The sequence below is a fragment of the Corvus moneduloides genome, chromosome 12, assembly GCF_009650955.1.
Source record: "Corvus moneduloides isolate bCorMon1 chromosome 12, bCorMon1.pri, whole genome shotgun sequence".
Lineage (NCBI taxonomy): Eukaryota > Metazoa > Chordata > Aves > Passeriformes > Corvidae > Corvus > Corvus moneduloides.
The window spans coordinates 14,807,513-14,821,420 of NC_045487.1; the positions used below are offsets into that span (position 1 = coordinate 14,807,513).

Sequence of the window (13,908 nt, forward strand, 5' to 3'; positions counted from 1 at the left end):
AGATGTAAGGAAAGCACTGGATGATTTGCAAAAAGTCATGAAGAATTTTGAATCACGAGTTGAATTCACAGAAGATTTGCAGAAAATGAGTGATGTAAGTGTCTTGTTTTATTTCAACCTAATTTTGTGATAGTTTTAAAAATCTGAAAAATGATGGATATTACGGTTGATAAAAGGGTGTGAATAATGTAGTTGTTTCTGTCTTGCATATCCCTGTATTTGTTTCTGTGGCTTATTTTATTTAGACTGTTATTAAATCACTGCATTATATGTATTAATCCTAATTTTCCTTCCTTCTGATAAGGCTGCAGGTGAATATGTTGACATAAGAGAAGAAATTGACGATGACAGCATTGAAACAAAAGGTAATTGATTTAAAATAAACGTTTGTCTTGAAATACCAGTAAGCAAAATACTCCTTATGTGGGATTGTATGAAATTAGTTCATTTCACTATGTCTTTTACATTAAAAGAATTGCTTTATTCAAATAAAAAAATCACTAATCCTAAGGTAAGTTGGATTCTGTCCCTCAATTTCATGTGGATTCTCTGCTATCCCTTGGTAGCCATCAGCTAGACATTTGGGTGGTGTTTTTCCTTTGAAGTGTCTACACTGGGAGTTTGAAGTTTTCTGGAAGAGAGGCAGAAAATAAATTAGGCTGGCTCCAGGAGAGAGAACTGGAGAAGACTTTTTTTTTTTGCATCAGTGTGAGTTTTACAACAGAAGGAAACGAGAGAAACCCAGACGCTGCCTGTTGGGGGAAAGCATGTGATCAGTGTCAGCAGGGTGGGGATGAAGCAGGGACAGGGATGAGACATCAAGGGACAACGTGAACTTCTCATCCTGGGGTGTTCCACGACTGGCAGGAAGCCAACACTGCAGCAATCCCCGTGTGCAGCTCCTGCACATGGACTGCAGAAATACTTCCCAAAGACTACTGGAGAGGACACTGGGAAGCAAAGGTAGTTGTGCTAAGGAATTGGATAATTTCTGTGCTATCTGAAGTAGTGTTTGATAGGACTCGGACAAAGTTGGAGGCACAAGTAATTTTACAGTCTAAAAATTGCATCGCTTGGACATTTTTAGGAAGAGCAATAGTTTTTGTGATTTGCAGAGGGCTAAGCTGGGCAGTTAAGTGTTAGGTTTTCCTAGAATAAATCACAGTAATCTTTATGTGCCAAGGCTGACTAAGGGGGTGTCTCTACTGTGGGTAGATGTTGTTGCAAAACAGGAGGAGTAACGTCCTAGGAAATGCATCCCACAAGAGCAGTGTTAATGCAGCACCATGCTGTGCATGCCAGGTCAGCATTTGTGCAGCATTTTTTGTATCCTAAACTTCCTTCGTCACTATTGTCCTCTGAAAGTATCTTAATTTTTGCTGAAAATCTGTTAGTGAAAATTACCAGTGTTTTCTCTCCGTACCAGTCTGTACTGTGACGGAGAGAGAAGTAGCTCAAAGACCATATTAGTGATTATTTTGAGGTGGGCAGGGCTTCATCAGCCCAGGAATTGGTTTTGTTCATGTGGAAATGGGCTGTATCTCAGAGGAAGGCAAAAACAATTATCCTGAGCATCTCCTTATTTTCTTGCTACCTCTTCATTTTCTGGATTTTACTACTTCACTTTTTTTGGTTAGTAGATGAAGTTAATGGTGGGGCTTTGAGGTAACAGTGAGTGAGCACAGTGGATATTGGAGCAGAAAGTGCTCCCTGTAACCTTTTTGATCTGACCTGGTTTCCTAACTGGCAGAAGTGGTGTTAGAATTAGGAGGGAGAATCACTGGCATGTTGAAGCACTTGCTGGTGTTCAGGAAGCCATGTGCTTACCTCGGTAGTCAAGTCAGTTGTTAATACTGAAGGGTAACAGAAGTTGGGAGGGCACAATTTGGAAATCAAATTGAAATAGATTGTTAACTAATCCTTCCAATTTTATTTATTAATTTTGTAATTATACCAGATGAAATCCTCACAAGTTACTCTGATTGCTTGGCTTACCTCAATTTATATTCAAATCTCAATAAAACACATTTCAGCCTTTTCTTAATGAGATGATGAAAAGTGCTGTCCCGTGGAAGAGTAGGGGACACACATTCCAGCATTACTTGCAGTCACCTGTTTGCTTTCTAATGTTGCTGTTGAATTTGTATTTAACTCAGGATTAAAGTGTAAGCTGACGTATTTGAATAAGGATATCTTTAAGCCATGAGTTCTTAAAATTTAAAAAAAATGGCTGCACAGTTGGTTAATAGAGTTTTAAAACATGAAGGATGCTGAGTAATGAAGCCATTGTATTACTGTTGATTAGAATCACAAAGCAGTTTCATAAAGACCCACAGAGCCGCTGGAGTCCCACTGCATTTGTGGCAGTGGTGGAAGGGGATGGGTCCTCATTCCTGTGAGGAGGTGCAGGAGCTGTGCGGGGTGGTAGTGGGCAGAGGGCAGGGAACTTCCTTGGGAGCCTGCCTGGGAGCTGTCAGGAACAGGCAGTGCCCCTGGGAGCTGCTGGTCTTGGGGAGAGGGGGTTAAACATGCAGGCCTGTCCTTCACCCAGACAGATCAGAAGCATTAGGATTTGTTCTCTATGTGCCAGACAGCACTCAAACAGGAGAAGGTATTCCCCATCCTCAATGGATGCACTGTTTTACCAGGGAGCAAGGCTTTTAAATGCCAGCAAGAACTTGTCACTGACTACCATGTGCTCACACGTGTGTATCTCAGGTCACCTCTGAAACTTTAAATGGGGTTTATTATTTCTTAAAGGCAGGTTTTTGTATGATTTTCAGAGTGGGTCTTTTTCACCAAGTAAGTGATTGATAATGGCTGGATTTTGATCAGATTTTCCAGGTGATTCTGGAGATAGTTTCTAATGGTCTTCATTATAAATTTAAGAAAAAATCCAAAACAATAAGACACTGCTTTTTAAATATAGGTGACTGTTAAAAAATGAACTGAAATACAAACTAGGTTTGTTTTCCCAGTTAATAAAATGTGCTGTTAATGGGACAGTGAGTAAATGTCACATTCACATGTTGGTATCTATCAGATCAAATCAAAATCTACTGTTTGGCACAAGAGGTGAAAAACCCCACATTGTAATAAAACTGTCACAGGATCAGTGGCTCCTGCTTTGTAAATAAACATCTCTGCTTTGCCTCGGTATTTCTGTGACATCCGGAGACTATTATCCTGTGCTGGTGCTCTGGTTCATTGACAGTTTCACTTAAACAGTTAAACAATAATTTGAAATGGAAAATGTTCTGCCCATGTTCCGTAGTTCCTTTGTGGGTTTTTTCCCACCCCTCGAATGTTTTTTGTTGGATTTTTTTTGTTGGATTTTTTGGTCAGTCGCCTTAGTAATCGCATCTTGCTTTTTGTTACACAGGAAAATACCGAACTGCTCACAGACCTCATTCAAAGCCAAAAGTATCAAATGTTTTTGAGGTAGATTTTCCAGCAAATGGAAGTGATACAAAATCAATGGGCCGTTTTCAGTCAGAGGAGGAACTGTGGGCCCGCTTAGAAGAGCTCGAGAGACAAGAAGAGATCCTTGGTGAACTTGACAGGTACCGTGCTGCTGTGTCACAGGCAGGCCTGGAGTTCAGAGAGCTGTAGGTGTGTGAGGCTGTTGGCACACAGAGGATCTCACCAGCAGGGCAAGTAGCTGACCAGACAGATGGAATTAAAATTATAATAGGTGGAAGAAGGGTGGAACATGAGCAAAGCATGCACTGCAACACCAGAGCTGCTAAAATCTGCCTCTGTGCAACCACAGCAGTCCACCATTCTGGTGTTTTTTCTTTAAGATGAAGAAGTGAAATTCGTTTCCCACAAGCTATGAAAATCCATAGTTTTCCATGTGGGAGTTACACATTTAATGCTCAATGACATCCTTAGATCTATTCTGATCCTCATGGGTTGTTAGCCATGATGTCACAGCTTTGGTATTTCCAGTTGATGTGGGAAGGACACAGTCATTGTTACAGGGCACAAAGAAGTTCCACAGTCTGTCCAAAAATATAGTACCTGGGTAAAGAAAGTTATATGCAGGCTAGTTCATGATTTTGTGTTTTGTGTCTCTCAAGAGCATGAATTCCCTCTGTTCACTTAGATATTTTTCATTCCATAGGATGCCTGATACAGTTGAGACAAACGGAGAAGATGAAACCTCTTCTGAAGAGGAGAAGGAAGATAATAGGATAGATGTGAACGGGACATGTAGGGCAGAAGACTGTATTACTCAGGGCGACTTCCATAAAGAACTAGCAAATTCAGACTTGTTTGTGGGCCAAGTTAATGGCTCTACTTACTATCACAGTGATGATGAAGATGACAGAGATGTTGGAGATAACTCTGTTCCAACTATTTTTTTCTCTCACACTGTGGAACCTAAAAGGGTTTGTACTTTATTTAATTTTTATCTTTTGCTCAAGAGATTACATAAAATATATATGCCATACCTAAACCTGAAAATTTTAGATCTGTAGATGCAGTAGAGTGCTAGCTGGAGGTGACATTTGGGTTTTTTTTTTCAAATGATTAAAACCCACTGTTTAGATCCTGCAGTCCTAAATATGGTATTAAAAAAGAGATCTTCAAATGTCTGCCTTGCTGTTCTGGCTTCTGGCTGTTGTAAAAGGCAGTATCCTGTGTAGGAGTTTTTTTAATGACTTCTTACTTGCCTTTAAACTGACCTTTGAACAGCTCAGCTATTGAGCAGAGCTTGAATAAGCAGACTGTCATATATTATATGCAAAATATGTGCACATTAGTGCAAAGAAATGCCCCAGCCTAGTGCAAGTGGTAGAGAATAAACAGTTCACACTATGAATGTTACCATTCATACATTTGTTTAACTTACCTATGCTTCCTAGTCCCCATCTGCTTGGGCAAGAGAATGTCAGGAGTCAGTTGATCTTCCTGGCGATTGTTGATTTTATGGTCTAGACCATCATTTGTGTTCAATTTTCAGGTAAGAATAAACACAGGAAAAAATACTACTTTGAAATTCAGTGAAAAGAAGGAAGAGGCCAAGCGTAAAAGGAAGAACAGCAGTGGCAATGGCCATGCAACTCCAGAGCTGCCCAACATCAAAACCCCAGCAGACATTTACCGGTGGGTAAATTATGGCTTTAGCATGGGAGCTTTCCCCTGAGGAGACCTTCTCCTTTCATTTCTGTCCACTGAGAGTGTGAAACCCAGCCTATGGTTTCCTGAAAGAAACAGCTGGAACTGAATTTACTACTTAAAAATGAAAGTTTGTGCCTTCTGCATGGTTTCCGTGCTTTCATATCCATAAAATATTTCTGAGCTTACTGCTTCCTTTTCCAAATAGCAGTCTGTCATTTACCTGCTTTTTCAGAGCTTCTGAAATTGAGGTAAAATTGCCAGTACATACCATCCTCAGGAAGGAATGCAGCAGTTATGTTATGTATTCTGGTTAATTCGCTGCCATTTTTTTCTCTGTTTTCAGACAGAACTGACCAGAGCTACCACTTGTAATGCTCCTGCTTTCCTGGTTATCAGTTTGCTGGGTTCTGTCTCTTCCTTTCTGTCTCTTCAAAACATACTCAGCTCTTTGCTTGCGTAGTTTCTCTTGCATTCCCTCTCCCTGGCCTCAGTGTGACACTTTCTCTGTTCTCCATAAAAAACATTACTCGCCTGTACGACACCCACACACAGAGAGCTTGAAAAACAGTGCTGGGCTTAGGGAATTGTAGAAAACACTAAGCTAAGGTGACAGGAGAGATAAAACAAGTATTTAGGTCTGTAAAGATAAACACAGACACCTATTGGATGGGTTGATGAAGTGCTTGTGAAAATCCCACTGTATGTCTGTATATTTGGGTACCTGAATATGTTAAACATGCCACAAAGTGTGAAAAGTAAAACCACATTCTGTAATTGCAGCTGCTGGGGTTGAAGATGAGCAAAAGATTGTTTCGTGCTGCTCTCCCTGAGCTCTGCAAAGGAACTCCATCTTCTGTAGAGATGTATTTCCATAAGTGCCTGATCAATAAAGCTGCTAGAAACAACACCCTTAAAATTCATCCAGTCATTGGGCTTTTCCTTTATGAGTTTGATAAAATTGGCATGGTCCTCTCATTCTCCTCCACCCACCCTTGACTTTCTCAAGTCATGGAGAGGGAGCACAAGAGCCATCTTTGTCAGTTCACAGTCTGTTAATACTTGAGAAGTGTCTTCCTGTTGATCTGATCTTAAAAGCTGATTTTTAAAATTTTGTTTCTAATTGAAAGCAGATTATGACACTTGTCAGGAAAAAGCTCCATCCTTTCCATGTGCAATGAATGTTTCAAGTATTTGTTTTTGTATTCTACATTTGACAAGGAATTAACTCTAGAAAACATTCCCACATTGTGATCTTCTGATTTCTCTTTACAGAAACAACCCTGGTAATAATTTAGTTTACCTTCTTTCTAACTTTTTCCTAACTCACACCTTACTGTTTTCTAACATTTTTCGAAGAGCTATACATACTCTGCTGAAAGAAAGTACCAACTTAATGCTTGAATAAAGGGCATAACAGCATTCACTGCAGAATTGATTCTTGTACATTGGTAAATAAAGTGCCTCTGAAGGTACAGTATTGTGATTCTGCAGCAAAAAGTTGGGAAAGCACATCATAATTAATTTGTACAGAAGACAAAGCAAGATCACTGTAAATTTGTCATCTGATCCTGAAATGGTTTATTAAAGCTAACATTTTCCTTTATAGAGTCTTTGTTGATGTTGTGAATGGAGAATATGTCCCTCGTAAATCAATTCTGAAGTCTCGAAGCAGAGAGAACAGTGTTTGTAGCGATACCAGTGAGAACAGTGCTGCTGAGTTTGATGACAGACGAGGAGTTCAGAGGAGTATTAGCTGTGATGAAGCTACTCAGAGTGACAACAGCGAAGGCATTCTGGAGGAAGAGGAGGAGGAAGGGCAGCAGCAGCTACCGAAAAAGCTTCCTCCCTCTTCAGGGACAACCGAGGTACAGTTTTTAATTAATTATTGATTGTTGGCAGGGATAAAAATGAGAAATCTAATGACTGTAGTTGCCTATACCATCAGTTTGATTTCTTTAAAATAATTTTCTAACTCCTACCTAGTTTGCTTCAGAAGGACATACCAGGTGACAGGCTTCTGTCACACACATCCTGGGGGCAGAGGGGAGGAGCTGCTCACGTGGCTTCCCCAGGACTTGACGCTCTTCCATAAAGATCGATAAACCAGTCACTTGCTGGTGTTAGCAAAACCAGTGTCCTGAGTGCTGGATCATCCTGACCATTTCACTGCAGGACATACAGCAGGATTTTAGACAAAAAGAGGAAAATCTGTACTTTGTAATTGATGAAAGGGAAGAAGTGATTCTCTAACCTGTGTTGCACTACTAGACAGCTAATTTCCAGGGGCTGTTTCAAGTTTTAAAACACACAGATAATCAGCTGAATTACTATTTTGACGTGCCAATAGCAGAGAAATTGCCTGGTGGAAGGAAGCATTGCACCCCTACTTATCCTATTCCAGACTAGGCCATTAGTGATCCCAAACAAATCTGTTTACACATTTTCTGGAAAGTTCAGGGCTTCATCATAAAATAAAAACTGTACGACATAAGGGAAAGTGTACAGTTGCTTTAGTGACTGGGTGAATACAAGAATTAAATGTAGAAATTCATGACATGGCATATTCTTTTTTGTTTTGTAATAACACTATTTTTTCAAGCTAGATAAAACTTGAGTCTTCAGTGGTTCCCACTGCAATGGGCAAGTTCAATGGAAACACTGTTTTTACAAAAATTATTTTTGACAAGAAATTAATTCCTCATGAAAGCTATTGTTTATCACCATTTTTCATACAAACAGCTACAGATGAACCCAGGCAGGATGTGAAGATTCATTCAAGTTAGCACTCTACATTGTATACTTTCTGGAATACATTTGCTATATTTTTATAAAACATCTAAGTACACTTTAAATGTTATCCATCAGTCTGTTACCTGAACCTGGCATGATTATTCTCTACAATGTAATGTATTTTCTAAGCAACTGAAGGAGATTGAGCAAAACACTCCAGTCAGATGTGCCTCCCTAAATGCTGTTGTTTTGCTTTTGGTTGTTTTTGTGGGTGTTTGAAATACATTATTTCTGCATTACCATTTGCAACACACTAACTTTTTTTTTATTTCTAATTTTACCACCATCACTTAGTTTGTGTTTTGCTTACCTGTTTTTGAAAATGAGCTTCTTGTTAGATTAACAGAGTTATACCGGCACAGCTTTAGGCACACTTGGGCTATTGGAGCAGAAAACAAAAAAGCACTGCTTTTTTTGCAGGTCCTGCAAGAAGAGAATGGCTGGTTTGTTTTGCTTTGTTTTTTTTGGTAACTGAGTTATGAAATAGCAGAACTAAGCATAGTGACTAAATCTGGTGTGCATTCCTTTGTGCCCGGCATGAGCATCAGACCTTGGACGTGAGCTGCTTCCCCTTGTCCTTGGGCATTGTGTATTTTCTGTTTTCAATACATAGTGGAGTGATTGGTTCTTAATTATGTTTATGAAAAGTAGTTCTGAGCTGCATGTTTCCCAGTGTTTTCCAAGAATCATGGTCATTCCTTTGCTAAGTTGAAAAGGACTGTCACATAATTGGCTGCATATAAATTATAATTTTTAAACATTAAATGTTTTTGTTAGGCCTTTTACAGAGAGGCAGTTGGAAGCGAGTATGCTGTTCTCTTACATATAAATTGCTTTCACCATTTTTTGATCATATTTGGTAGGAAGAACAAACAAAATACGTGCTTGAGGGTTTGTATGCAGTGTTTCAGCTTGATGCAGTTAGGAGATATTAAGTCATACAATGACGTATGATGGAAATGCTGACATCAACTTTGCAAAGTCTCTGCATTTCTTATCCAAAACGAAACTGTGTATTACATCAGCTGTTTTATTTCTTGAGCGTGTGTCAGTGAGGAAGCAAATTTTTACATCATTTATGCAGTAGGAATGAGATTAAGTAGTACTTTTAAGACACTGTCTTTCATTCAGTCATCTTTGAACAAGCTTTATTTTGAGGTTAATTACAGTGTGGTTACTTATGCAGGCAACAGTCATTGATTTAAGGATATTTCTTTACTTTTGATTAGAAGAAATAACAATTCTAATCAGGCTAATATAGGGTAATGACCTTATGGGCAGAGCTTCACATTTGCATTTTATTAGCTCATTCTGAATATTCTTTTCTGTTGTAGGCATTTTCTGGAACTGTCATAGAAAAAGAGCCTTTGTCTCCCTCCTTAATACCACACCCAGTCCTTGCTCACCCAGTGCTGCCGACCATTCTGGAGCGCAAATCAGAGGAACTTTTGTCCGACGCCCCAGAAGAACCTATCAAGAGGATTTCCAAATTCAAAGCTTCCAGGATGCAGCAGACTCAGTAGGTGCTGCCAAGCCCAAGCACGAGCAGTCTTGCCTGGTTTCACCTCTCTGGAGATGATATAAAGCCTCTCCGTAGCACCCACCCAGTTACCAGGGTGTCCTGTGGTAATTTGGCACCAGTTATCTCCTCAACGTTTACTGGCAGCATTAGGAAAACAAACAGTTCAGTGTTTGAACACTTGAGTATTCATCTTATTTTGTCGGTTTCCCTGTGTGCTGTCAGCACCTTTGTATATGTTTGCCTTATGATAGCAGCACTTGGGTTCTTTTTCAAAAGCTGTTCCTTACATACATTGTTTTTGTGTTTAAACCTAAATACAGGCAGTTTTGTGCCAGCTGTGATGTTCTACATACCATATGGACCATTTTAAGGAAACTTTTCACATTTCAAATAGATTCACCAATTATATTGCATTACTTGCTTTAGCATTTTAAGACACACTTGTATTCACATTGCTGTAGGTTTTGCAGCTAGGTGTCTGCTAAAAGTTTTTTTCCTTCTTTCAAACCTCTCTGATATCTCACTGTACAGGTCTATAAAATGCCAGGTTCATGTACATTGCAGGGAAGTTTCTTTGATGGAAAAGGGTATTTTGTAAAATTAAATTTTCAGTAAAAAAGCTGTGAAATTTGTGTGTTTTTTGTTGCTTTACTACTAATTTGGAAGCACCACAGAGAGGTTTTTATTTTGAACTCGCATTTCTAGCTTGAAGTGTTTACTACCACATGGACATAAAAGCAGTCCATTCTCTTCTGCCATTGTGTTTTAACCTCCTGCTAATGAATGTCCATGGAAATTGAATGCTCTTAAGGAGAGAAGCATAAACTCAGACTCTTGATTGCAAAATCTCCTAGTTCTTTTGTATACTCAGAAAACATTGTAATTGTCTTGGGAATGCCCAGAGGGAGTCAGCACTAAGGAAAAATGTCTTAATGCTTCAGCTTTATTTCAAAATGCAACACTGCAGAACTCAGGGTGCAGTTTGGTGTATCCTTCTCATGACTGAGAGCAGTCCTGGCTTCAGGATTCCCTGCCCAGCAGCTCCTTCCAGTCTTCTTGCCACCCCCTCATTTTGCTGACACAGCTTTTGTTGTGGGGGCTACCCCTTGAGTGATAGTAGGTGACAGAGATGGGGTTTAAAAACAAACTCCTGGGTTTGGTTTTATTTCCTTTTCAATAGTTGTGTGTGGTTTTTTGAACCTAGTGAGTTTCCTAATCTCAGCGTATCTGTATCAGCACAATTGGAGGGGTTGTATGTTGAGCAAGGACAAGGGAAAACGATGGCAGAAGACATGGGGAGCTGGAGTACCTTAAACTGATGGTGCTCTCCAGTTTACACCATTGAGCCACAGCCTAAAAAGTGAGGCAGGAAGACTTGGGAGGGGTAAGGAGAGACTGTGACTTGGTAAATGGGCAGCCTGAGAGCCATCAGCATCTGATTTTCCAAACCTTGGCAAGCAGGGCATCAGCTAATGCTGTTTCCTCACCTTCCTGTGAACTAACTGCGCCTCACACCCGGATCCTTTGCTCTCAGATCACAGCAGATGAGCTCATGGTGTGGCTTTGTGCATTGGAACAGAATCACCAGCTCCCCCTTGTTTCAACACTCTTCTCTCTGTGTTTGAAGGGGAGGTGGAAGCACTGGGACATTTTTTCTAAGGTGACTCTTGAAGTAAGTGGTGGCACTCTGTGCAACTCCTGTTCCCACTAGCAGTTTGGGAAGCCAGTGTGGTTTCATGGGCAGAAAACGCTGGCCAAGTGTGGCAGCAGGAGGGGCCGGCAGCTGGGGTCGCTGCTGGGGGAGCAGCCCACCTCAGCTGGGGGAGCAGCCCACCTCAGCTGCGGGGCCATGTTTCCCCCTCAGGACAGAGCAAATTGTGTTTGGCTCCAGGAAGAACTGCAGGGAAAGTTGTGCAGCCCTGCTGCGCCTCGCCGGCTGCGAGGGGGCAAGCGCCGCTCCCAGCACATCCTGAGAGTCACGTTGAAAGTGTTAATGATTAACTTGATTCATGCTCAAATGCGGATTTTTTTTTTTTTTAAAGCATATTGCATTAGTACTAAAATAAGCCATCAATGCCAGTCCACCCTCTATTCATGGCTAAATATTTAAAGGAGGTTATTTATAGCTTCTTTAATGAATTCTTGGCTAAACAAAATGAAATTATGTCCTAGAAAAGTAGAAGCTATTTTGTAACCAGAACAGTGCAACTGTAAAATATAGTTCCATGAATATGTATTTTAAATAACAAGGGGTTGAGATCCAAGACTACCAGACATGGGTAATTAGAGGAAAACTGAGAGAAAGAAAGAAAGGGGGAGAGAGAGAGGGAGCGAAACCCCTTTAAAAAGATTTATTTAGATATCTTCTGAAATACTGCCCACTTCTAGTTACTTCAACAAAACCAAATGCCCCTTGTCACCATAGATCAGTTTCAAATCAAAATTAATTCTTTGCTTGTTTTCTTTTTTCTCTCCTCCCCTTTTTTCACATCCCTGCTCACGGGAAGAAGTACGATAAATGCACCTTGGGTTTTAATGAATTATGGCCTCGGTTCAGGGAAGCATCCTTACTCAGGAATGCACTTTGGTATGTGCTTATGTCTCAAAGATTTTGTAAAGAAGAATGGATTTAACCACATGCTTAAAACTAAGCACATGAATGTTTTCCCTAATAGGGAGCCTGAGTGTGTCTGCGCCTCTCTGCAGTATGTTTAATTGTCAGAGGGCTCACAGGCTGGAATGAGCCTTCGTCTTTCTTCACTTGGGCTTTAGCAGAGACTCACTTGCAGTGCCTAGAGCAAGAAAGATGGCTGTAGGCGTTTTATAGAATGTTTACAAACACCAAACAACAACAGAAAAAATTAAATCTATCAAAGCAGATAAAAATCTAAGTAAAAAGCAATCATGTGAAGGCCTGTCTCTGTGAGGACCTAAAAATTGCTTTCTGTGCAACACTGGAGCTGAGAAGTGCTGCAGGTGACCTCCAGTGCAAGGGTGATGTAAACATAGGATGGAGCAACAGATCCCCAAACTGGAGGCATGTAGGGCTCCTGGGGGTAAATTAATCTGATATGCCTGGGTTTTTTGCCCCCAGTGCTACCGTTAGGCATTTTATTCACTTAAATAATAATAAGGGTACATTTTAATTCTGAAATTCCTTTGGTGATTTCCTGCTGCTGGAAGGCTCCATGTCTGCCGGGAAGCACTGCTCAGGGCTCTGGACACAGGGCTGGGGAAGGGCTCTCGTTCTTCCCAGTGCTTCCCAAAGGCTTCTTCGCCCGTCCTCAGCAGGAATGTGGCCTGGCTGGGGCGGCTGGTCACTGCGGTGGCACAGGAATGCACATCTGGAAGGAGCCCCGTCCCTGTGCCAGCGTGCCGTGCTTGCGCGGGCACAGGCGGGCAGTGCCAGGTGGCCGTGCACGGCCACGGGGACAGGGCCATGTGCCCCAGCTGTGCCCCATCGCCCCGCACAGCGCTCTGCACTGATGGCATCAATTCGGCACTGCAAATGACCCGCTGGGGGGAACTGCCTACTCTTTAATCTTCTTAATTGCCCTCAGGTGTGTTGGGCACCTGCTTGTACCCAGAGCAGGGGTTGTGTGGGGAACGCGTCGCCCGTGGCACTGGGGTGGTCCGGCTGGGAGGAGCTGCAGGAAGAAGGAGAGGATGCTGTGTGCTCAGTGCTCTGTGCCGGGAGGAGCGGCCCGTCCCGGGCCGATGGAGCTGGTTCTGAGTGAGGTACCTGATCCATTTTCGTCTCCCGTGTAAGACGAGCTGCGCTTCGCGCTTTCCATTGCTTACTTAGGCCATCTAAAGCAGCAGATTTTTGGATGTTTCACGAATGTCTAAACCAGCTGTTTTGGCTGTTCATTTTGACTAAGTGATTTATGCCGCAAAAAACGAGCAGGGATTAAAAGAAATCAGATGTGTGCGTTTGGAATGCAGCGTTTCTGTGTTACAAATAGCTCCTCTCTAACCCACATTAACCCCACGATACGTGAATTTTGCCAACTCCCGCTGCGTCTTTTAAATCAAGCCCAGCAAATGGTTCCCGGGCGCGCAGCGAGCGTTGCCTTGCGCGGGCCTTGCGCGGGCCTTGCGCGCGGCGGGCGGGCTGCAGGTGCGGGCGGCGGCCGGGAGGGGGCGGCGGCGGGCGCGGCCGCGGAGAGCTGCCAGTCAGCCCCTGATTTATTATTCATTTGTGTTATAGGTGGGGTGTGCAGACAGTTACTGTAATAATTACCCGGACTGGAGCGTTTCCTTGGCAACCGGGGTTTTTTTCTCCATTCATGCTGTTGCGGAGAGTACGCCTGTAAAGCATGACATCGCTGTATTCGGGGGTTTGTTGCCCTCCCGCTGCTCCGGGTTTGAGGTTAGTTACAGCATCACAAGGTGCTCTCGAGCATAAAAAGCTCAGGCTGGGATTAAAGCACACAGGGAACGCTAGCGCCAAGTCTTTCCTTCCGCTG

The 13,908-nt window shown here is 42.0% G+C and overlaps 1 protein-coding gene across 1 annotated transcript in view; it reads left to right on the forward strand.

Moving 5' to 3' along the window:
* Nucleotides 1–10,071, forward strand: part of URI1 (URI1 prefoldin like chaperone) — a 41,191-nt gene extending 31,120 nt beyond the window's left edge. Inside the window, exons 5-11 of the mRNA XM_032121490.1 lie at nt 3–94; nt 305–365; nt 3,383–3,563; nt 4,127–4,394; nt 4,970–5,112; nt 6,734–6,992; nt 9,252–10,071. Of these exons, the coding sequence (XP_031977381.1) occupies nt 3–94; nt 305–365; nt 3,383–3,563; nt 4,127–4,394; nt 4,970–5,112; nt 6,734–6,992; nt 9,252–9,440 (1,193 nt within the window). The 3' untranslated portion in view covers nt 9,441–10,071. The remainder of the gene's footprint in view (nt 1–2; nt 95–304; nt 366–3,382; nt 3,564–4,126; nt 4,395–4,969; nt 5,113–6,733; nt 6,993–9,251) is intronic.
* The last annotated feature ends 3,837 nt before the right edge of the window (nt 10,072–13,908 follow it).